This window comes from Mya arenaria, chromosome 2, assembly GCF_026914265.1.
Source record: "Mya arenaria isolate MELC-2E11 chromosome 2, ASM2691426v1".
NCBI lineage: Eukaryota > Metazoa > Mollusca > Bivalvia > Myida > Myidae > Mya > Mya arenaria.
The window spans coordinates 70,933,375-70,958,287 of NC_069123.1; the positions used below are offsets into that span (position 1 = coordinate 70,933,375).

The 24,913-nt window shown below is 34.5% G+C and overlaps 1 protein-coding gene across 1 annotated transcript; it reads left to right on the forward strand.

Annotated features, from left to right (window-relative positions):
- Positions 1 to 8,733: 8,733 nt before the first annotated feature.
- On the forward strand, positions 8,734 to 24,534 carry LOC128216929 (uncharacterized). The gene is made up of 6 exons (XM_052923657.1): positions 8,734 to 8,958; positions 10,734 to 10,796; positions 23,141 to 23,251; positions 23,540 to 23,680; positions 23,877 to 23,997; positions 24,409 to 24,534. Exons 1-6 carry the CDS (start codon positions 8,734 to 8,736, stop codon positions 24,411 to 24,413), a joined length of 666 nt encoding a protein of 221 aa, XP_052779617.1. The 3' UTR covers positions 24,414 to 24,534.
- Positions 24,535 to 24,913: the final 379 nt, after the last annotated feature.

Consider the following 24,913-nt stretch of genomic DNA (forward strand, 5'->3'; position numbering starts at 1 on the left):
CAGTTTTATGCTTAACAGTTCATCAAATGTGATCCATTTTGCCTCAAGGAAATCGTGTTTTAGGAGTTGTATATATACGTCTTATAATACAACGTGTATATGAGAAATGGAGCAATGAAATAGCGAATGCCGATTGGTTGGATTAGAGTGAGCGTGGTTTAACAATATGAAACTTATCTTGGTTAACAATCAATCGGGCAAAGAACTACTGGCGTTTGTGGCCACATATTGTTCATCATCCGTGTACAGTGCAAGTTGTGCAGGCGCACGATTTGTCTTGATTTGTCAGTAACAACCGAGTTATCAACCTTTTATTTATTAAGAGGCATTTTGTAGCTTATTGGCAAAAGTAATTAAACTTACGTAAATTCTGTATTCTAAAGAGGGGTGGAGAACGCCTTATATAGGTTTTCATCGGGTAAAAAGAGTGATTGAGTCAAGAAATCAGTTTAAACTTCAACATCCGGAGATTTTGTTATTTGACTTTAGAAAAACAAGGAATGAAGCTTATATGAAATGTGTTAATCTATAGTTGGTAAGTAACACGAGAGTTATTCAGCCCGTTCGACCGTCAGTCCAGAGCCTTTTTCATGTATTGGACAGAAGGTACACGTAATCGTTATTACCTTTGAATTAATAAAACGCCAAACTATTTTTGTCCGGATGCATAACAGTTAAAAGCTGCACTCACACAGGTTGGCTATTTTGACAACTTTTTTTGTCTTGGAACGAGCCAAATTATGCGAAAATGCATGGAAACCAGCCATATAAGACTACTGACAAAAATAGATTACAGAATTTTTATATTAGTTCAAAAATTGATGTTTTATGCATTTTCCTTAAACCATTATTAACGCTTTAAGGTCTAAAACAATAACTTTGAACAGTATTATGAATATCTGCGGTCTGATATTTTGTCATCAGTCTTTTATCACATGTTTGCAGATATTTACGCAAATATTTGCTCATTCTAAGACAAAAAATAAATAAAAAAAATGTAAAAACGGTTTATCTGTGAGAGTGCAGCTTTAACTTGCTGACTTTTATGAATAGACATATCTGAAGTGTTTAAGATGATACTGTGGTGGTGCACGTGTAAGATATTTAAGGCAAGAGTGGTTGGTGCGCTTTTGTTTATGGACTATAGCCTAACTTTTGCCATTTGTATGTCACTTATGAAACTTACGCAAGCTGTGGTTAACTATAGATAAGAGATACATGAACTTATGCAACTCATGGACAGAAGTGAAAGAAATGTACATGAAATGTGTGTGACTATAGTGTGCTGGTGAATGGGCAAAATGTGTACGAATCTTGTAAGTAACTCAAGAACATGTTTGATTTCCCTTAAAATATGGAAACAAAACAAAATGTGTCCATTTGGAAATATGTATTTAGAGGTAAATACATGGAATAACCGGGCCGTGGCGTTATAATTGGCATGAGTGTCTCATGATGGTCGAAGGTGTTGTTACGTTGAGCACCCTTTTAGAATATTAGGTATAACTCGCTTTAAAGGGTAGTTGCATGTACGACATGTCAATGGTCACACGCTACTCATTTAATTGCTGGTTTGACTAGTTAATGCATCTTTATGTATATTGTGATTCTAATATACATCAATCGCGCTCATAGTTTTATGTAGTGAGTACAATTAACTATTATGAAGCCATTGGTGTAATCATCGAAGAGCACCCGGTGTGTTGTGGTATGCGTAAGAGACTTTCGTATAAAGTTGTAACTCGAAATTACTAATTTCATGTGTCAAATATTGTTTCTCAACCTGAACTCATGGAACCTCAAACAACGTATTTTCAGACAACTCAATAGTGGTCTGGTAGAGGGCATGACAGGCGATTTCTTCACGAGCGAGAGAAACTGAAGGCAATCAGTGTATTTTTTTATTTGAGAATTCTATTCATATGTTTCTTCAACATAAAGTTATTCTAATATTTTAATTTTTCATAAGACATGTAGATGCATTGGTATTACTTAACGTTAACGAAATGCTGTCAGCAATTTACCGTTTCCATAGTCCGTAGAGGACTAATATTTTCAAATATTAATGTTGCATGATACTTTCTGACATTAACTCCACGATAAATGTTCCAGACCATCGTTCTTCAATGTGTGCGTGAGAAGGGGTCGTTTGTTAAAGTATTTGATTTCTAAGAGAATATTTTCTGTACAAGGAGTAATATGATAACAACTCCCCAAAGAAATGCAATGATATCGTGAGTTTCAGAATCAAGTCGGGTTATTGCAATATAGGATTTTTATTCCGCCCTGGAGGTGAACCCGGGCATTCCATTATGTTTCGAAGTTTTATAAATTACTTGAATATTACGTTTTACGAATAAGCAATGATATAAGACTCTTCCGTTAATTAGATTTCCACGCCGAGCAGAATGAATCTATTCCGAAGGGAGTTCATCTCAACTAAGAAAACAGAAAAGTTTTATTTTATATTTTATTGCCATCGTATCTACCAGTCAAAGCTTATTTGGTTAGGGCATTACCCTGGCCAATACGATAAAATGTTAGCATTTATCATTCAAATTATTTGCCTTAATTTGTTTCTTGTTCTTAATGGACAGTCCGTTTAAGTTACGTCGAATATTAAGGTCGATAGAACTTAGAATAAATGTCTGTACGCGAACTCACAAACAGTCAAACAGTAGAGGTCAAGACCATAGAATGTGTGTTCTAACGAAAGGGACGCGTGATCGTTGACAAAGGTTTCTTTAGCAGTACACTTGTTTAAATGACCCTACATCGAAAGACCTTCGCAGAACTAGGTAAACATAACTATTGAATCAACAAGGGAATATAATGTCAGACAATCAATTCCACTGAGCTAAAATTCCAACAGATTCGATTGCTGATATAGTGTCCAACAAAATCTTATTTGGCGTAAGGTCAATGTAGTGTGATGCTTTGCACAAAGATAATTTGTTATTCACCAGGGCGACTAAGTGCAATCAAAACGTATCGAGCTCAGAGCAATACAGCCGAAGAATAAATGCACGGGTTATCACAACATGGTCTGGTTAAAGCATTAAAGAACTTTTTTTAAGGATTGATTCTTATTTTCCATGCGTCCATCCTGCTTGATGGCACGCTGAATAAGAATCAATCCTTATGTTTACAATTTCTCTTTTCATTTCTTCTTCTGAAACATTATCGAGAGTTTTTTTTTAATTTTTAGTTTATATGTGCGTGACCCAGGTCTTTCGTGCCTGCTCGACCTAATGTCACATAATGCGTTTATTAAGGTTATATTTAAGATATAGTTAGCTGCTAATTAAATGGATATGTGTCTACATACTGTATGTTTAGGAATGTAGGGCATATTTTATTGTCATTTGAATATGGAAGTGGTTGACAGCCGACCTGATGCAAATGTACAGTGATTCATAAATTGTCATGCTAATTACTAAAACGTGTATGCTTTGGGTGGTAAAGCTGTCATATTTATACAACAAAGTAGTATTTAAGAGAGGATTTTGGATGTAAAGAGAGGGGCTAGAGAAGGTAAGGAAAGCGGCCTTGGGTCCTTAATGGACGGCAGTTAGTATGTGGGATTACCTTAAATGTCATGCTGTATTTAGAACTGATTATGCTTAAAGAACGTTGAACAAGAACTAACATTCGAACGGTTGTTGTTTAATAACATACAATACTTCAAACAAAAGATAAGTGAACAGTAGCATTACGCGACACTACAGAAGTCTCGTAAGGTTGATTTAAATGAGGTACGATTGGCTAGATCATGATATCAAAACCTGATGTTTAAACTTAAATTTGGTTGATGTGTGACATTTCAATAAACAGAAAATACAAGAAGACAATAATGCTGTATTACAAAGCCAATTAAAACATTGCAAACGTCTCGGTTTCGGTAAGGTAAGTGTGTCTTTGAGAAGAATGATTGTGCAAATAACGAAGGGAAACAAACCATAAATGTACAATGTCCCAACGGTACACACAACACATTTTTAAAGCTACGAACAGTTATATATGATGTTTGCATTAAACAAACCAAAGTCTGAAATCTAGCAAAAACTTAAGAAAAATAATCTCTAAAGAAAAACACATACGTAACAAGAAACAAGTTAATATCTTCCTCACGTTTTCCAAATAATGTAACAAATGATCCTTCTGAAATAGATCACCGGCGGATATAAAGAGTAGAAAAAATAACAATGAGCTAGATCTAGAGAAAACAGCTGACTGGCTGTATATAGTGATATAGGGCAAAACATACATGTTGTATTTTATTAATACGTATGTTTATGCCATGAATACCAAAATGTATCAATAATAGAACAGGTTTGATCCCCCGTCTCACGACTAACCATCTTCCGAGATAGATGATAAACAGGCCAGTGTGACAGTGATATACACTGGCTTACGTTAAAGAACCCACAGGAATTTGACTCAGTGTTTGGTCTAGAATGATATATTAAGTCATTATATGACCAAAAACTGACAAAAAAACAACAATTTCGGACAAAGACCTGGTCACTTATATTATGAATAGAGAAAGGAACGGCACTCTGGACGTGCCCAAAATCAGGTAAGTCAATTTTGATCTCTGTTTTCTTTTTCACCACCGTCGGAATCTAAACAGTCTGTACATTTGTGAAAAGCCCTATTAATAACCTTTGTAATGATATACAACACTTGACACTTTTTTCGGAAATAAAAAAGAAATCGAGCTAACAATCATTCCTGTCAATGCGATTTTCCCAGGTCGGAAAAGTTTATAGAACTCAACGTATAACAGTGTGATCAGAGTCAAGATCATGTAACGGTGGCATATAGCCACTATTCATCGACTGTTCCAAACAAATACCAACAAATTTTGGTAAATGCATCAATAAAAACCAACCTTTCTTGTGTTTATCATCCAAAATCAGTCAAAACATTTACGCTCATTACTTTCTGTCAATACCGGCCATTTATCTCTGCGAGCGCCTGGCTGATGGCCTTGAATTTGACCTTATTTTTGATTGGATCTCGCTGGGCCCAAAAGGCGCAGCCGTAGAGCGATGCTGAGCCAGGTCAAAGTAAGTTATAAATAACTACTTCTAAAGTCTAAATGGGCGCCCTTTTTGAAAACAATATAAGAGCTCATCAGTTTATTATAATTGTTTATGACTTTCTAAAGTAATATTAGTATAGCAGAGATAATTGTTACATGGTAAGTTAAAATAATTAAAAATAAAAAGTCTCACAATAAATGCAAGTTTACATTTTGGTATCATGATACGTTTGTTTACGTCTGTAAACATGACACAAAATAATGTTATTTTCTGCCCTTTCTCTTTTTTTCGGGTTCTGCTCGTCGCAATAGCTGCAAAACCGGTTTTCCACATCCGGCTCTTCTGAGATGCCCACACATTTCCTGTCAAGAATTATGACCATGTACTACTGCATTTAAAGGAACTCTGTCAAATAAATCAAATTTATGACTGTCAAACTAGGTGATCTTGTTTCTTTAATATACACAAAGAGCAGATATATCCGCCTCCCCTCCACTTTGGACTAAGAGTGATTTATATTTAAATATTCGACAAAAAATATTAATGAATAATACAGAATGCACAGTTTAGACTAAATTTCTAAATTTGACTAACATTTCTCTTCCCTTTGAAGATATTGACATGCATTAGAGGTTGCATACCCTAAAATATAAATGATATTTTAGTCCTGGATCCAGGAATTCTAAACATATATTGTGGGGGAGGGCAACGACGTCAAAACCCCTCATATTTTTTTATTCCACTGAGGTATTCAAATTGCATATATGAAATCGTGCATAAAAGTTATATTTTTCTTGTAGATGGGAATCTGACCATATCAGCCAATTGTATAAACGTTGGTTAGATTTAACCGCTGGTTAAAGTTGGCCAGCGGTTAACTTTAACCAAGTTGGCCATTTTATCCAAACCATTTATTCGTTTGTATAAAGGCAGAAAATGCGGCGGCTAAGTTAACCTACCTGGACAACTTTAACCTAACCAAAACTTCATGAAAATACCCACAATGCACTGATAAACATGGTTCCGGTCAGTGCGTGTTTACCGCATTTTTCTGTTAACATCGTTGACTTATTCGGCATACTGTATACCACGACATAACGAAAAGGTCGTTGAATTTTAATGAAAAAATACCGATCAAATCCATTATCGCGTTTAACACCACAGTAGCGTGAACATGTACCTATTATTTTAATATTCACCAATATATAGGGCTTATGGTGTACCTTTGAAAATGAAAATATAATATATCATGGTACAATTTAATAAAATCGCACTTACCTGTTTCAAGTGCATATTTCCTCTTTATAGAATTCTGTGCATCGGCATATTTAATGACAAACTTCATTAAATCTGCCCAGCATATTAAAATGGTAAATATTCAACCAAATACCTGAAGAAACTGTATACATTGTCAATGAATAAGATGGTTTCAGTTAGATGACATGAAGTAATATCTTAGTGATTAGGATTAAATTTCAGGTCATCTTACTATTACATATATTGTAAAACAAAGTAATTCACTGATTCATGCATCATATCCCTTGTACCAAAAATGTAATTATCATGTTTTTCCATACATGACCACTAAACATTACTATATTTTATATCAAGTAAATATTAATGGTCTTTGGGTTATGGATTTAAGAGTAAAACATATTTGAGCTGTTACTTTGCATTGACATTGTAAATTACCAGTAAAAGATTAAAATAAAAATATAATAAAAACACACCGTGTAAGAGCCATTGAAGTTCTTGATTGCTTTCTTCTTCTTTGCTTTCCTTTTGCTTTTTTGCCTCGAGTTCCCTCTGGTTCGATTGCAGAACTTTGTGAAGCTGACGGTTTTGGAGCATTCATATCAGTATAAGCAGCTTCAGTTTCACTGACAGTCTGACTTTTTTCCTAGGATTTTTCTTACTGCTTCTTATTTTTGTACTATTTCATCAAAAGTATCAGAAATTTTACTTTCAACAGCACTTTCTGGTGATATGACCTCAACAATTTCTTTAAACTTGTTCATCAAGGGCTTGTCAGATTCAACAGAGGAGACACAGAATTCAAAAATGTTTTCCCTATGTTTACTTACATTTTCACCAACAAGGAGTGGAAGACATTTATTGCATATTGCACTAAAATAGTTAAAAGCACTGTCATTTACATATGTAAGCGACCTCGATACATTCTGCCGACACACAATTTCACTTAGTGATTAAACATCAGCGCACGTTTCTGCTCCGATTCAGTTAAAGCATCAACAACTATGAGTGCGGCTGACGCCTGTTCGAAAATCTGTTGCGATTTAGTACTTGTTGGAAAACAGTGTGACCTTTTCTTCTGGACATATTAATGTTTTAGTTTCGACAAGCAGTAGCCTACTACATATCGCAGTTTTGCACTTGAATAGCCAGAAACCAGTCTCTGAGCAACATACACATTCTCTGATTTGTACAGTTTATTTTTTTGTTGAAGAAGGTATATTCTAACTGATTCATAATTTTATAGGCGATATTCATACGTTCATCTTTAAACTCTGTTGTATTGCCAAATAATTCAAAACAATCAATTTTATGCTCCAAGCTTTGCAAGTGACAGCTAACGTTTTCATAGAATTAAGACAACTTTTTTGATGGTTCCTTCCTTGGCTCGGTGACATTTAAATCTTCAATTAATTGGGAGAGAATTAAAAATGTTATAAAGATGATATTCATCTTCTTCAATGACAGGTTTAACCGAAATTAATGAGGCTGCTCATAGATAAAGGTGTAATCATATTGATATAGAATTTCTAATTGATTCAGTATGTCTTAGTAGTTCTGAGTAGCTCTTAGCAGTTTTAGCAGGACCTGGTGCTATAGAATATGTATTAAAAGCTTAAAGCTTTAGCAAACTCATTTTAGTAAACTCCATTGTTAATTAGGGTGATTTTAGAACTTTTACCACAGTAGACATTAACAATTTCAATATTTGCTTTTTCAGGTTATTGTCACGTCTGAGAGAGGGTGATAGGTTTATTGAAACCGACAAACTGTATAATCACTACAAGTTTGAATGTTTGGAGAGTGGAATCAACCACATGCCCAGCCAGAGAGAGCTTGCTGGACATCTAAATGCCTTGATTGTTACTAAACTTGTAAAGCGAACAATAGACGGCAAAACGAAGTATTGCTACAGCGGTGTTGTGATGAAAGATTCAGTTTCATGTCCTCCAACTTTCTAAATAGAGATGTGTAGGTGTAGTGGATTATCTTAAAAGTGAAAAGCTACAAGTATGTGCTTTAAAAGATTCATATATAACAATCCAGTGTGATAGTGGGATAAAGAGTAACGGCAGATCAATACACAAACTTGTTACATTTTATGACAATGGCACGTGGAGTTGTAATATCAGAGGCAAAATCATTGACTTGGACGATATAAATGTCAGCAATAGTTTTAGTTTTTCAGAAGCGAGTGTACAGTTAGTACTTCTATCGGTTGAAAAAATGAAAATATGCTGAAGAGTAGAAGTGAGACAATCAGTAATGGTGTCTAAGTAACATGTCCTGGAAAAAATAGAAAGTGGAACTGAAAAGTTCTTAAATCTGTAATGTGCAAGACAGTTACTCATTTTAATGGCACTAGCAAATCATGCAAAACCTGCTAGAAAAGAATCAACCTTAACCTGAAAATTCATCATTGAGAGAAAAAATGGAAAAACTGTTTCCTGGGTCAAGTAGCAAGGGCATTGATTTATTAATCAGCCAGTCTGTTAATGGATCTCGGCATTCAAGTGGCCGAAGATGGGGCAAGGAGTTGCTCATGACCTGTCTACAGATCTACTGCCGCAGCCCAGCTGGATACGCCACGCTTAGGGACTCAGGCCTCCTGATACTGTCATCACCATCCACATACAAAAATATCATAAAACAGAATGTTGGGTTTAATGATGACGAGTTCGAATGATTGTTTGAAAAAGCGGAAAGGAAAAAATTAAATGATTTGAGTAGGCCAGATGGTTTAATATTTGATGAGATGGCCATTCAATCGGATCTTCAAATCCTGAAAAACGGTGATTGTATTGAGCTCAAAGGATTTACCGATTTGGGAGAAGAACGAAATGCTAGCAACATCATGAAGGTTGGCACATCTAAAAAAACTTTAGGGACCCATGTGCTGCAAATTATTTTTCTTGGATTGACTGCATTCAGATTTCCGATTGCACACTTCTTAACCATGCAAATTCAGGGTCCAGATATTTTTGGGTTGTTTTGGGCGGCCGTGAGACGTGTAGAGGTATTCTGCTTCAAAGTGATTTACACCTGCATGGATGGAGCACAGTTTAACAGTACATTCATGAACATAAACATAAGAAGTATAAAATCAACAAACTTAACATGTAAAAGCCTGTGTTCAAACCGAATAATGATTTTCATCATGGACATTTCACAATGCAACAAAAAAAATCGAAACAATATTATGAAAAGTGGAATAAAAAACATTCAACAATACTTCAAACACTTCCTCTAACCGAAGATACAATACGATCAACTTGGCAGATAAAATCTGATGCATATCACTCGGACAGACAAAACTGCATCTCTCTTCACAGAAAATTATGAGATGAACACAATAACCCAAGTAATCAAGAAAAAAATGAGGAATCATCTCGCGGAAGAAGTACTGAATAAAGAATTGCTAAATCTTATTCTTCATTATCAAAGTGCTTTAGGAGGAAAGGGGCAAGTTTAAAATGGTTTGAAAAGCCTTCTACAGCAAACTTCTGAACATATTGATATATTTAAGAACAAACGATCAATCTTAAATACTGAAGATCCATGTCTCCTAAGCATACTTTACATGGCAGAATATTTCAGCAACTGACAAAAGCATGCAGGCATCAGCACTAGTAAGGATAGATATAAAGCTATCCTATCTCTTTAATGTCACGAAGACATTCAGGCCTGTTGTGTAGGTTTTGTAGAACTTTGCAAATATGTTGTTAAAATATACCAGGTGGAAGTGTGAGTCCTGGTCTAGTAAATTCAGATGTTGTGGAAAACCATTGCAATCAGCAACGCTCAACATATCATGGTGCTAATACTAATCCCAACATTCTTCAGTATAATTATGCTCAAAACAGTGTAATAATTTGCCAAAGTATAATTTCAAGAAAAGGAAATGCCGTGTGAAGTAAGTAAGGTAAACACTGAGCCATTTGAACTTAGCCGCAGAAAATTAACTCAAAAAAAGGATATGAACACAGACTCAACTGTTCAAAAATCAAATGTTTAAAGTTTTAGGAAAGAAGTATGACAATTTTATATGGAGAAAACTAAATTTGTTGAGTAATTGGAAAAGGAAGGAAACAAACTTCATCTAAAGTATTAAACAGCTGTCTTTGTTTGATTAGAATCGTTTATTGACATTAATTATAAAATAGTTTAAGCCCCAAATCAGTAAAACAAGAGCTGTCACAGAGACAGTACGCTCGACTATTCCGCCGCTTTCGGTGAATGGATTGAAATGTTTAGGTGAAACATGCATGGATCACTGCAAGATTAGATTTCAATGCAATACATGATGTGTTGAGATATTTACATAAATTGAATGGAAAATATTTGAGGTGGTACGCAAACTTAATCATAAATTCTAAATTAAAAAAAGGCTCTATCAAAATGCTTAATAGAGTTACCTCCTTCTGTGTACAGGGTGGGGGCATGATGGTGAACAAGTGTGCAAAGCTTCAAAGCCATCTACCAATATTTGAGGTGGTACACAAACTCTTACACAAACTTTAACATAAGTGGTTACACCGATGCCGACGCTAGCGCTCGGGTGACTAGTATAGCTCTCCTTATTCTTCCAATAGTCGAGCTAAAAATGTCAGAATATACAATTTTGGATTTTACTGTGGACAGACTTTAATTCAAAGAGTACAAATTGCATGAGTGCGAGTGTGTGGATCTGTTTATAAACTCATATTGATGACTCACACTTTCATCATTCATAATACCTGAAGATGTTTCTGCAGCATGTATAGTCCTCATCTGTGGCTATCGATGCATCATCTGACAGAAACTCAGTGACTTTTGAGGGTTAACGAATGCAGACATTCTGGCTAAAGTTGATGATCCTGAGCCCATCAAGATCCCTCGCCCTGGACATTGCAACCCCAAGCTGGCCAGATTGAAAGATGTTCCTGCAGTCAACGTCAACCCTATACAGAAATGGTTAGTATGAACATGACATAACATAATGTATAAACAATGTTTTCATGTGTGAATTTGTTTGTATAGGCCAATAAATGGTTAGTTTCTCAAAATATTTTTTTTCATCAAAAATAGGATGATTTTTGGGAAGAATTTTCCAAAAGACATTTTTAAATCTGCAATTCGACAGATATACCATTTTTACAATTTTTAAAAGTTGTCTCGGAAAGAGTAAATATTTGCGTGAATATCTGCAAATCAATGATTATGATTGCTGACAAAAAATCACATTGTAGATTTTCATATATCCGTTAAAAAATTGATGTTTTATGTTTTAAATAACGGTTAAAGAAAAATGCATCACACATCAATTTTCGAATTTAAATATTAAAATCTGCAATCTTACTTTTTGTCAGCAGTCTTATTTAACTGGTTCCCGTGGATTTTCGCAAGAAGTGGCTCATTTCAAGACAAATTATAAAAAGAACTGTCAAAATGTTTAATCTGTGAGAGTGCAGCTTTAAGATCATATAAATAAATTATTTAATAAAAAACAATACAGATTTGTTCAATCAACTTCACTGATATGCCATTTTTACACTTTGAAAATGCATGAATTGAAGCAAGTTAATACAAAAACAAATGTGTGAAGAGAAATAATCCCGTTCTAACTTCCAAATCTGTTAAAAAATGGATAATTGTATGGCAGATACAATTACATGTCATATCCTTTGACATGATTAGTTTGTTTGTTTTTTGCTTTCAAAAAGAAAGGGATTCCGTAACATATTTCATCATTCTTGTCATGGGTTTACTTAATTTGTTCACAATGAGCTACTTTATTAACTAAAAGTTACAGTGATTTTTCTTGGTCCTTTTTTCTTTTCAAAAAGGTCTTTCTAAGATATAGGTTGTTTCAAAACATATTTTGTTTTAAATGTCAAATAATGTTTAACTCATTTGAATGGGGATGTACATGTAGTGGCGACATATATTTAGCTATTAACTGACAAAAAATCAATTATAAAGACTAATATATTTATATTTTTGCATTTACCTACACTGTGCCATTTTAAGACAAGAACTGAAACTAACAGGGCAATTACAATACTTTAGTATATACCAGTTTTTAAATATTTTATTTATTTCACTTTTAAGCACAACTACTAAACATGTCATGTATATGAATTATGATATGTGAATAATTAAAATAGCCTTTCCCTTTCCCATAATTTTACTGGCTCTTCCACATTTGAAAGTTTTTTTTATAGAAAGTATTGGTTTGTAAACATGTATAAGAACTCATTCATAATATTGTAATTTCTTGTCTATTGTTATGCCCTGGGCCTTATGAATGGTGAGTCCGAAAGCTGGCCGTACTGGAAACTGTTTCCTTACAGCTATGTTCACAGCTAAAACTGAAACACTTGTTGCATCAGATTTCATGAACGGTGTAAGTTAAGTTGTGTAATAGATAATTAAATAAAGATCTCATGGTCGGATAAAAATATAAATAAAACTATTTAGCCACTTTCAACTGATTTGAAGCGCCTACCACTTTAATTTAAAAAATATAAAAAAATAAAGAAATATTCTTTAACTATTACCTTCAAATTGGAATTTCGAAAGTTTGATTGTTGTTTCAACTGTTGGAAATTCAACTGTAGGGCCCTCTCTGTCCAGAGATGTCACTGTCCCTTGCAACTCATTAACACGTTTTGCTGTGAGATTTCTCAATATAATCACTAGAATCCCCAACTTAAGCCAAAGACTTTTTGAAACTGTCAATCTGGACAATTGTGACAAATCACCTGAATCCTCAGAGTCATATTGTACAAGTTCACCTGGATGATCTAATATATTCCTTCTATTAAGATCATCAACAAAGTCATTTCTTGCAAATAGCTTTGTAACTTTCTCACTCTGCAGTTCTCTACTAAGATTTTTACACAGGCAAATGGTCGAATCAGACAGTTTCCCACCATAAGAAACCTCTCGAATGGCATTTATCAAATTACTCTGTAATTGCCTAATTACAGTTTTAAGTTCAACTCTGTGTGGAACAGCTGCTTTAAAAAGTTTGCCTTCAAAACAAAAAGCACCATTGTCATGTTAGAGTGAATCCTTTACTGCAGCTAAATGTAAGAAATCCCCACATAATATTAATTGGGCACCTCCAAACAAAAATATCATTATTTTTGATTGACGTTACTTCAGCTACACAGTTGAATGTTTTTTCACTTATCATGGAGCACTCGTCAATTTTTAACACATCAGTGTTTCTTACTCTTTGAACAACACTAGCATGCTTGACGCTGTAAAGAATGTGCGATTTTATTTCTGATGTGCTGTAGCGACCATCATATATGCCAGAATATCTGTGTATTGTTGTTGCCTGGAAGAAACAAATCATAGATGTATGAAGGTATCCTATGTACAATAATGTAAAATTTGGATGCCTGATGACCCCATATTATTTTGGCATTAATCAAAAATATTTGATTTTTCTAGAGTGAGTCTTGGCGCAAAATATAGTGGGACATTTGCCTTATTTTGGCTCCCTGGGATGCAGGGGCATTTCAAAAGAGATTTTACCATCAGTTCGTTCCCGCCAGACGGTGAATGTACCCGGGGTTGGCTGGACCCCAAGTCAAAGTCCCCGCTATTCCCTGGACATAGGGGGGGGGGGGGGGGCGTCGTTACAATTGACTGTTGCATTAATAGATCAATTAATATGGCAAATGGATATGTGATGGAATAATTTATTGAGAAACATTGAGTTGGTAAATACTAATTGAGATTACTAACACCTTATTATTTTATCAAAAATTACCATATGTACGTTTATGTTGACACAGTTGGTACAAAATGTACATGTACTGCAAAAGAATTCATCGGTTTTATTAATTCATTCAAATTGCAATTGATCTAGTGGTCTAGGTGTCCGTCTCTACACCAGGTTGTATATTCGGTCCCCAACAGTATCTCTTATCCCCTCAAAATCACCACTGTTTTTTTACTCAGAAATCAATTCGAGTGTGAGATGTCAGCTTTTGTTATAATGGAGCTAAACGAAATTGGTTTTAATTACTTCAAATAATGGAATGTAAATGTACAATTTCTACGCTTAGTAAAGAACGCCATTTATATTGGGGGTCAAACATGGTTTGTGTTTGCCGAATTTTAAGTGAGTATAGTATGCGTTTTTATGATCTGTAACGAGTCGTCATGTAATACACAAACTTGTTCAACGAATTCATGAACAATAGAAGTAAGCGAGTCTTTGGCGAGCTTCCGATCATATATTCTGAACTCGTTGAATAAAAATGTTTCATAACTTTCGGCACAGGAGTAATATAAAACCATGCAATAATTTTCATATATAACTACTAGTATTTTAACAATGCAAATTAGGTTACCGCATCATAAAACATTGTATTCATTCGCGCCGTCAAAAACGTAAATCAAAAGCAAGGTAATCAAGGTCTCGGGACACTGGGTTTTTAACCAATACTGTCGATATCAACAAACCCAAATCCACGATGTAACGAATGGTGAAAAGGGCTGGTCTTAATTCAAACAATCGGCTCTCTAATCACAGCGCAAGAAAACACCTCACCAGAAATTGAATGTTTTTGCAAACCAAATCATTCAAATATCGGGATTGCATATACTCATAACTTTAGGCACATAAAATCAAATCAAGACAAGGAAATATCCAAACTCCTGTACTCCAGTGAAAATACCCCGTCTACTTCCATGCAAAAAGCTAAGTCGAGGCAGTTAGCCGGCAATGCTCAAGTTCACACTTTCTCTGATTGAGACTGATTCCATTTCAAATCACCCTGCATTTGTTTCATTTTACAACATTTTGGTGCTATAATTTACGGAGGTGATGAACATGTGATTATCAATCAAAATGAAAAAAAATAAATAGGGTTACCCGCCAGCTAGAGAGCGGATTTCATTTCCGACATTGAAAGCATCAGTGACAATGACCAATGGTATTTTCAAACTTATACCGCTAAATCAATCTCATACGCAGTGATCTCCCCTGCCGAGCAGAAATCGCTTTCTCCCACCTCAGATAAGTAGATCCAATAATTTAACCATGCTAGAAATTCTTATCTTGCCCACGGGCGAAAATAAAATGCCCGTATGGAACAACCTTTTTATTGGTCACCACATTGTACTTACCTCCCTTGTTGAAGACAGTCGTCTGTAGCATCATGGAAACCTTGTCCTGTGGCAATATTTAGAACGCTAATTAATTATTTGTCGCTTCAAATGTCACCAAAAAAAAGGTTTTCACGCACCTTTCAAGAAATAATTATTCACTCTCCTAAGAACTATTTAAAGACCGGTTTGACTATTGACATAATCTGAATCACTGCGCGCATATCCATGACAACCACGAATTATCGCCTATCCATACGCATTATTATATATTATTTTCACTAAGCACAAAAGAGTTCCAGCATTTTTTTTACTTAATTTTGTTTAACTCCGATGAGAGAAAAGTCATCTACCATAGTCGCTCGTGTAAGATAGGTTCATCCTGACCCTCGCGCAGGGTGTTTTGCGGAAACTCGGTAAACCTCGTTTCCGCAAAACACCCTACGCTCGGGTCGGAATGAACCTATCCTACACTCTCGGCCATGGAAGATACTTATAATCTGCCGCCATGAGCGAGTACAGCTGGATTTCAGAAATATGAACTTTTTGTTTCTTTGTCTCTCTTTTCTTGGATTGTCATAATATAAAAATCAGTTATTCAAGGTGTCTTGGGGTTAAATACTTACAATTAAAAAAAAGAAGATAATTTACAATCTTTACCGATAAGATATGTTATCTATGGTTATTTTGTATTAATTTTATTAAACTTGTTTAAAAACGAAAAGAACATCGGCTAAGCCTTGTTTGTGTCATTTTAAAATGAACTTATGTAATATATTCGATACAAAATAAACACTGATTGGACTTTATGTTTAATATGATGACAAGAGCCAGATTATTTTGACAATTTTCTTTTTCAGTAAAATAGCAAAGATGACAAGCCTGTATTATCTGTTCTTAGCCAAATACTACAAAGCAATACAATTTCCCGCGCTACATGTATTGGAAAAATGTAATACCCAGTATCATTTAAAACGACAGATACATACGGTCGTTTGAACTTTGCTTATGAGTAGATTTGACAAGATCACATGGCAAGCAAATTAATGGAAACATTAAAAGAAAACAACGTAGAACAATTGATATGTAGCAATGTAATAGTATCTTGTTACAAAATGGCAAACATCGGCTTCTTTCTACTTTATGTTCCCTTTCATTAACTTCTTTACGGTCACTTGATAGGGAAGCTGATAATATTATTTTAGGAACTGATCCGAAGTATGAATGCGCTTGTATCGTTAAAGGATATACGAAACATTACCTTCATCCCACTATTGAAAATGTTGATACTAGCAAAATATATCGCATTAAACTTTCTTTTAGCAACAAGGGTATAGAACTTCTAAATAATTTATTTACGACCCTGTTGGGCATATTGTTACAGGAGATTTTCCTTATATTAAAAAATAATTTGCTTAGAAAACTGCTTAATAAAGGTCATGCATACCGGATTGCATCTGAAATTAATTTCCATACATGTAAATTATAATTGACAGACACTTTATCGAAATATAGTAAAAGCTGGTGCAAAAGAAAAGGGGTTGAACCAAATGCCTTATTACCGTGGATGAATAAAATATTGTACCTAATAGATATGAAAATATAGTTTTTCAACAATAATCCGTTGGCACTTACCCCAAAGTTGATAATGGATATCAAATTCCTACATAAAAAACTTGTATTTGTACCAGCTGATAAAGCAGCTAATACTGTAATCATAGTTTGACGTTTATATTATGTAAATACTAATATTGGAGAGTTACAATCTTCCAGAACTTACAATTCTAGCCAACTCGATGAAGAAAGTGTTATTAAAAATCATATTGATTATAATGCTAAATTTCAAGTTCTTTTGAATGAGGATCATAAAAACATTCCTACAATACACTAGTTGCCTAAGATGCATAAAAATCCTTATAAATCACTATTTATTGTTAATTCTATTTCTTGCTCTACTAAACAAGTTTCAATTTTACTTACATCCTGCTTAACTGCTGTTAAGTTTCATGTGAGAAGATACTGTAGTAAAGTTTATGAGAATTCTGGAATTAATCTCTTTTGGTCTATCAATAATTCTTTAGATTTAGTTAATGATTTTGAAAATAGACGTTTTAAAGTCTCAGTACTTAATACTTATGACTTTTCAACGCTCTATACATCTATTCCAAAATCTTTAGTTACAAACAAATTGACTCCTCTTATCGAAAAAACTTTTGCGAGGGAGAACTACTAACATGGCAATTAATGTTAAAAAGGCTTTTTTACTAATGATCGCTCAGATAAATATCTATTGGACATCCACAGATGTCATTGAAGTTTTAAATTTTGTACTCAATAATTCTTTTCTTAAATTTGGTAAATGTTTATATAAGCAAACGATTGGAATTCCAATGGGAGCCAATTGTGCACCTTTACTTGCAGACCTCTTTTTATACTGTTATGAAAGTGATTATATGTTAAAATTATTTAAGTCTGGAGATCTAGCTCTTGTTGATAAATTCAATAGCACGATTAGATATATTGATGATATTCTAAGTTTAGATAATCCTGTGTTTACAGATAACATTAATTCGATATACCCTTCACAATTGCAACTTAATAAATATAATACATCCGTTTTAAAAGCATCCTATTTAGATTTGCAACTAAAAGTAAAGGAAGATATATTGAGCATCAATCTTTATGATAAACGTGATGATTTTAATTTTAAAATATTTAATTACCCTTCTTTAGATGGTGATGTTCCTATTTCACCTTCGTATGGTGTTTTTATTGCAAAATAGTAAATACGATTTGCTAGAATATGTACAAATGTAAAAAAATTCAGCTCTCGCAGTAAACTTATGAAGCAAAAACTTCTAAAACAGGGTTTCCGATATTTTAAATTAAGGAAATCTTTCTCAAAATTTGTTAATTGTCATTATAATCTCATATCAAAGTACAATAGTAGTCTTAAATCGCTCATTGCTGATAGTATTGCTCATCCCGATTTTTATGGTGATGTTTTAAAGAAAATTCGTAAAATTAAAATGTTTCCAGCAGGTAGTTGGGCAGATAGACTTAATGAATTACTAGGATTTTATTTAAACCGTGGATATTTTTGAATATTTTGAAGAACACTTGCCTTCTTGTTTTTGAAGATGAATACCTGAAACAAAATATTGGTTTGAATATAGCATCCTTTCATAACTTAACTTTCAGTGCTTTGATTTTTATGAAGAAATTGCTAATTCATGTTATCTTTAAAACCGTTTTTGGCGGACATGTGTTGACCGAGTGTTTTGGCTGTGACTTAAAATTTTTCAAATATTTTACATTTTCAAATCATTTGACTTTATAATACCAGCACTAGTAGTTGATGAGGTTATCCGGAAATAACTATAATCGCTTGATGTTGACCGTAAAGTGAGGTTACCGGTATCTGTGTGCTACTACCACTGATGGATATATATGTGCGAGTTGAGGTCTGGGTGTTTTATTGTCATTTATCTTAGGTGTTGTATATGCAGGTAATTAATTACGAGTTTTGTTTTTTATTAGGATTAAAATTGAATTGTCTAAAACGAATCTGTAGTATATACTACTAACACCTTATATGATAATCCAACAACAGCGCACTGTTTGTTTGTTAGCGAGATTATATAATCTAGCGGAGTAAGGATTATTTCCTGTTTATTATAAAGTTGTATACTATAACTATAGCCGAAATAATGGTGTTGTGTAAAATATCCGATTTTAATGAAGTAATTTTGATTTAAAAAACATAAAATGGGAAAATCTCTTAATAGTCGGGCTTTAAGGATACGAACATTTTCAAGAAGCATCACGAACACACAACGTTGTATATGGGTTATGGGGTGCTTCCCAAGAAAAATATTGCTAAATTTAGTTTGAAATGATGCAGTCGTTTGTCGTTTACGCTTATCTTTCCTACCATTTCAACATCAAACATTTCGCTTGAACAATTTGAAATAGGATCACCCTACCCTAATACACACACTCTAAATCTGCTCATGTAATTGAACATACTGATATCACCGAAATATAATATGCCCGAGTTCGTACAGCTGCCAGTTGTTTTGCATACTATATGTCAACTGCACACAGTGGTCATGTGGATATGTTCAGCGCTTTTTATATGCATTTAGAGTAATGGATGGACGATCACCTCTGACTGATACAGCAACATCTGCATAAACGTCCACGTGATGGACAAGACAAGTTTTGTGCGGGTTTACTGACGACAATATCAGCATGTAAGTGACATTCAGTGTACTTGACCTACTCAAAATATGGATGTCAAAACAAAGATGTAGACTTAGTATATTTTGTGCCCGGAATCAAACAACTCTAGAAAGCATCACGTGTACTACAGAATATTTTCGCATAAATATTTTTGCAAAAAGCTACAGAAACAAGATCAGTAGCAAAAAGTTTAAACATAAACCCGGTTTAGTGACACTGGGCAAACGCCAAAGACATGGAACACAAAATCACAAACAAGAAACATAGGACATCACAGTATGTTATAATGGTGGATATGGTAAACTTAACATGGGAAGAGTGTCTTTAGAACAACGTGGACAAGCCATTTGGTTGGACAACGCTGGCGTTCACCATTCAGGTGTAAGTCGCAAAGTTAATTTGATTTTGTCGATCCTTGGACTTACTTTATATCATTGTAACTTAAAGGCACTAACATTCGTTTTCATCGAACATATCCATAGAATTCAAATTTAACATATGCCTTGAAAGGCCCTGCACTGTAGAAATACATGTACATTGTGATAAATGATTTCATGTTAGTTTCTTTTGTAGGTTGTGCAACGCATAGGTGTACAACGCATTAAAATCAGAAAGTTTAATAACAGAGCGACTTGCAGCGTTGTAAATCTTCCTCGCCGACCAAGTGGACGCTCTACAACAGCCGGACAATATCATCACATCGTTTATATACATACAAGATACAATATAGAAGATAAAAGAATCTTTATTTAAAGTCGGGTATGTGTTAACAAGAAACATTAGCTCAATGAGCTATTTTCCAACATGCTGTACATCGTCATCACAGACGTACAGCTATCAATACGTCCAGAGAAACGCTCGGGACACGCGAACAATACATATATGTACAGACCGTTAGAAATGGTATTCAGTCGCTCACCAACATGCGTTGAAGACGGCCCTTAGGGATTGAATTAACTCAGAAGCATAGGGAACAACGAGATCGGTGAGCTAAGCGTCATTTTAGAACCCCACAGGCTGAATGGGCACATGTCCTGTTAACTGATGAAAAAGAGATTCTGCTTGCAAGAAAACGACTGGCGTCGACGGGTATATCGAGAAAGTGGAGAACGGTTCAACAACAACTAGGTCATCGAGCGAGATAGGTACGGGGGCGGGTCAATAATGGTATGGGCAGGTGTGTCATTACATCACAAGACTAACATTGTGTTCATTAATGATATTCTAAACGCAGCGCGGTATCAAAACGAAATTATTCAAACTGAGGTATTATTAATGTTTGGGAATAATAGAGGACTGCTGTTACTGCAAGATGGCGCACCAGCATCAAGGCAAAAGCGACAATATTATTTCGGCAAGCAAACAACATCAACAAGTTGGATATGTCACCAAAGCCTCCAGACTTAAATGTGATATAAAACATATGGGATGATCGCCTTGTAAGCAGAGCTGGCGCAGTGCCACAGGCCATCGCCCAGTTATGAGCGACGAGTTCAAGAGTGGGCTTATCTACCCCAGAATAATTTACAGCGTTATGTAAAGTCCATGCTACGACGCTGACATGCTGTGATCATCAGTCAGGGTGGTCATACGCGGTGTTAGCACAATGAACTACTAGCGTCATTGACATTTTGCACCATCAAATTGCTCATATTATGTTAATTAATGTTTGTAATGAAATAAAATAGATGGAATATATCCATTAAAAAAATTCATTACAGCCGGGTTCATGTTGACGGAGATACGAGACCATTTATACATGCACACTTTTAAGATCTGTTAAATGTAGTACCACAAAATTGTTATCAGTGAAAAATATGCATTTCTCATACAACACTCTTTGGTATAGTTCTTTCAACCTTTGATACTTACTACATCATTAACAACAATGGGGAGAATCCGTATGTTCACAAGTTTGACATGTATTCACTCTTCAGAAACAAGTTCCGTCAGTTTCATAAGGACGTTTACACAATCAATGTTGTTGATGGTATAAAGACATTTGTAATCCATGTGTCACAACCATATTTGCGGCTATTTCATATGAACAAAATAATCTTTACATAACGTAAAAAGATCTTTGCGCAGATGTTGTTTATCCTTATATCCTAATATAGATATTTAAAGTACAAGACTTTAGTATAATTAATTATAGTAGTTTTCTGAGAAAAACTACGTATACGCTGATATAATACTTAAGTGTTTTTGAGTTTTTTAGTGTTCAGTTTCTCGTTATGTCTCTTTCTGTTTCGTTAAACATCGTTTGTCTCGTTATACCTTGTTATGTCTCGTTTTACTTCGTTATAAATCGTGATGTCTCGTTATTCGTCGATTTGTCGCATTATACCTCGTTGTTTCTCGTAATGTCTCGTTGTACCTCATTTTGTCTCGTCATAGCTTAAAAGCTCAGTGCTTTTATTGGGAAACTCTAAATACGGAAGTTTGTATTTAATTTTATATATTGCATACTTTTACTTCATAATCACAAAACATCATAACTTCAAAATACTATTTTATCGCACAGTACCTTTTAAATGGATAATAAAATATGACATTGTGATGTTTTCATATGGTGATCAGTATACAATCAAAAATAAGTTCACGTCGATGGCAAACAGTTTGCATACGTGTATTTGTGCACGTTATAACGCTTTCGCTTCTCATGTACACGCCTTCACTGCAAATTAACCGGACGGTATACGCGTCCGGACGCGTTCAATTTTAGACATTTTAACGTACAAGTGTTCAAGTCTTAACACACACGTGTTCAAATAAGTGTAAACATTTGATTAATTTGTATCGGGTGTTCACTTTGGTATTCAAATTCTTAACGCTTCAAATGTACAAAAAATTCTTGACATAAAGATTGCCTTTAAAATGTGTTCAGGTGACTTTAAAGTGGATGTAAATTATATTTAAATATATCATATTTTACAAACGATCTTGAAAATGAGTAATTTAAACGAACTTTTTACTGAATTGAAACTTTTGAACACCAGCGTTCAAATCGCGTCCAATCTTGAACACACCAGCCGTTATCACAAAGAAAGCCAAAGCTAAAAATAGCGCAACCGGTTCATGGAATTCTGGGTAATAGAGCGTGTCAGATTGGAATAGAAGAAAGGTAATTGTAGACCATATTTTTTACTTTTAATCATACTTTCCAAACAAACAGATACTGCATGCATGGTTAAAACGCACCCCTTTATACTCATGCATTAACAGTGCCATATGTTATGCACATGTCGCAATTTAATCACCAGTTAATCCAATGTTTCTTCTGATTTTATTTCCTCGCGAAAACGCATTGCATTGCATATAAAATTGAAAAGTATAAAATTATCGACTTCGATCGTTTTACTGAAAATGAATGATGATATAACGACTGGATTTACATGTAAACATGTGTTGTCTTATTGCTGATACATTTCTGTCATTTCAAAATCATACAATACGTTATCACAAGGATGACCCTGGTTTTTCAGTTGCTTGCTCTAGATGAAACTAGAAGATACAGATGTGAGCTGTTGAAAACAAATACGACCATCCTTAAGAGTGTCATTGAGTCGGTGCCTTGTTTTGGAGAAGGAAAATATGTAAGTAGTTCTGATCTGCTGGGCAAGATCGTTAGTGTGATTGCTATATTACTTATTTAAAAAAGAAAACATCAGGGAGTCTATTATAACATCCTTGCCTTTTTATCTGCTTGGTTGTGAAAATGCTAGTGCCATAACACATAAAGTGATTTCAGTATTGAAATGAATTACTGCTCTCAAATTACAATAGACAACATGCAAAATATTCGTATAGCAGTTTAAAAATTCATGATAAAAGAATTCGTCTAAATGTTTTGTACACCTTTTCAAACATAAGTTCTTTTTAAGGTGCTTTATGAGTTCAAGAAGATGTTTGGGGGAAAATTTGCAGACATTGTAGAAAACACAGAAGTTTTGGTGCGGGCTACTCAAAGGCTAATGGATACGGTTTTGGGGCCAGATGCATTGAATGCTGATGATGATGGAAAGGTAAAAAAGAACTATTAAATATATAGGACATTCTCTCATTCTTGTCTGTTCACAATGTATTCAATGGTTAAATGACAAAAGTGTTGACTTATTACATCGTTAATACACATGTCTCTGCAAAACATATTAGGGCTGGTAAGGAAATAAATGCATGTTTTTATTGAAAAAGAAATTATTTCAACTTCCATCATTCCAGAAACGAAATGAGATCTGGTGTATTGTCCTTGGATTCCTGCAGCTAATTGAAAGCGAGACGAAGTTTGACCGGGGGAAAAAAGGGCACAAAACGCCATCAACCCACAATTCAAGTGTGCGAGGTAATCCTTTTATGCATACAGTTAATACATACAGTAAAAGTAGGCGGGGACTTGAACACCCTTGTCATGTGATATGAAGAAGGGACTGTAAGAAAGTATCCAGGTAGTCCTACAACTATAGACCCGCTGAGTCATTTGAAACCCCTGGTAATTATGGCAATTTTCAGTACATTACAGCTTAAATTAAGGAAATGAGTCTTAATTCTGACCATATTATACATCAACATGTTTATATATATATATATTTATAGCATTGGTAGACACCAAGTTGGAATAACTGGTGGCATTTGTTGCTGTTTTAAGAATGAACAGCAATAATTTGATCACTAGAATTTGCTGTCAACTATGGTTGAATGATTATTTTGAAACATACTCGTTAAATTGATATGCAGTGTTCCTCATTTTTTATAGTGTGAAGCGAACACAGAAATAGATGTCTTGCAGAAATCGAAAACCGGCACAGCCCCTACATTAACGATCCTAAAAGGAGATGTCAACTGTGCTTACATCACAAGAGACGATGTAACCATAAAATGTTATGGAAATTGCTATATGGTTTATATTATACAGCTTTTGGCGGTAAACTATGTTTTTGACATTGATTACCCAAGACCTATTGCCATGTTCCTGGGCTTCCTTCAACAGTTCATTGTTAATGAACTGTTTCTGAGAGAAACATCTAAAACATTTAAGTTCTTTTGCAAGAAAATCAGACCACTCTTCGATAAAATCAAGGCCCAGGACAGGACACATGCTAAGGCATCTAATACTTTGATAAACGATATATAATCTAATAACAGCAATAAAAATAACCCTGAATATATTTATTATATGCTTTCAGGTGCTTTACAGACATAAGTTAGTGAAATAAACAATATGGCAATGTTGAAAATAGTGCAAATATCAATTTGAGATA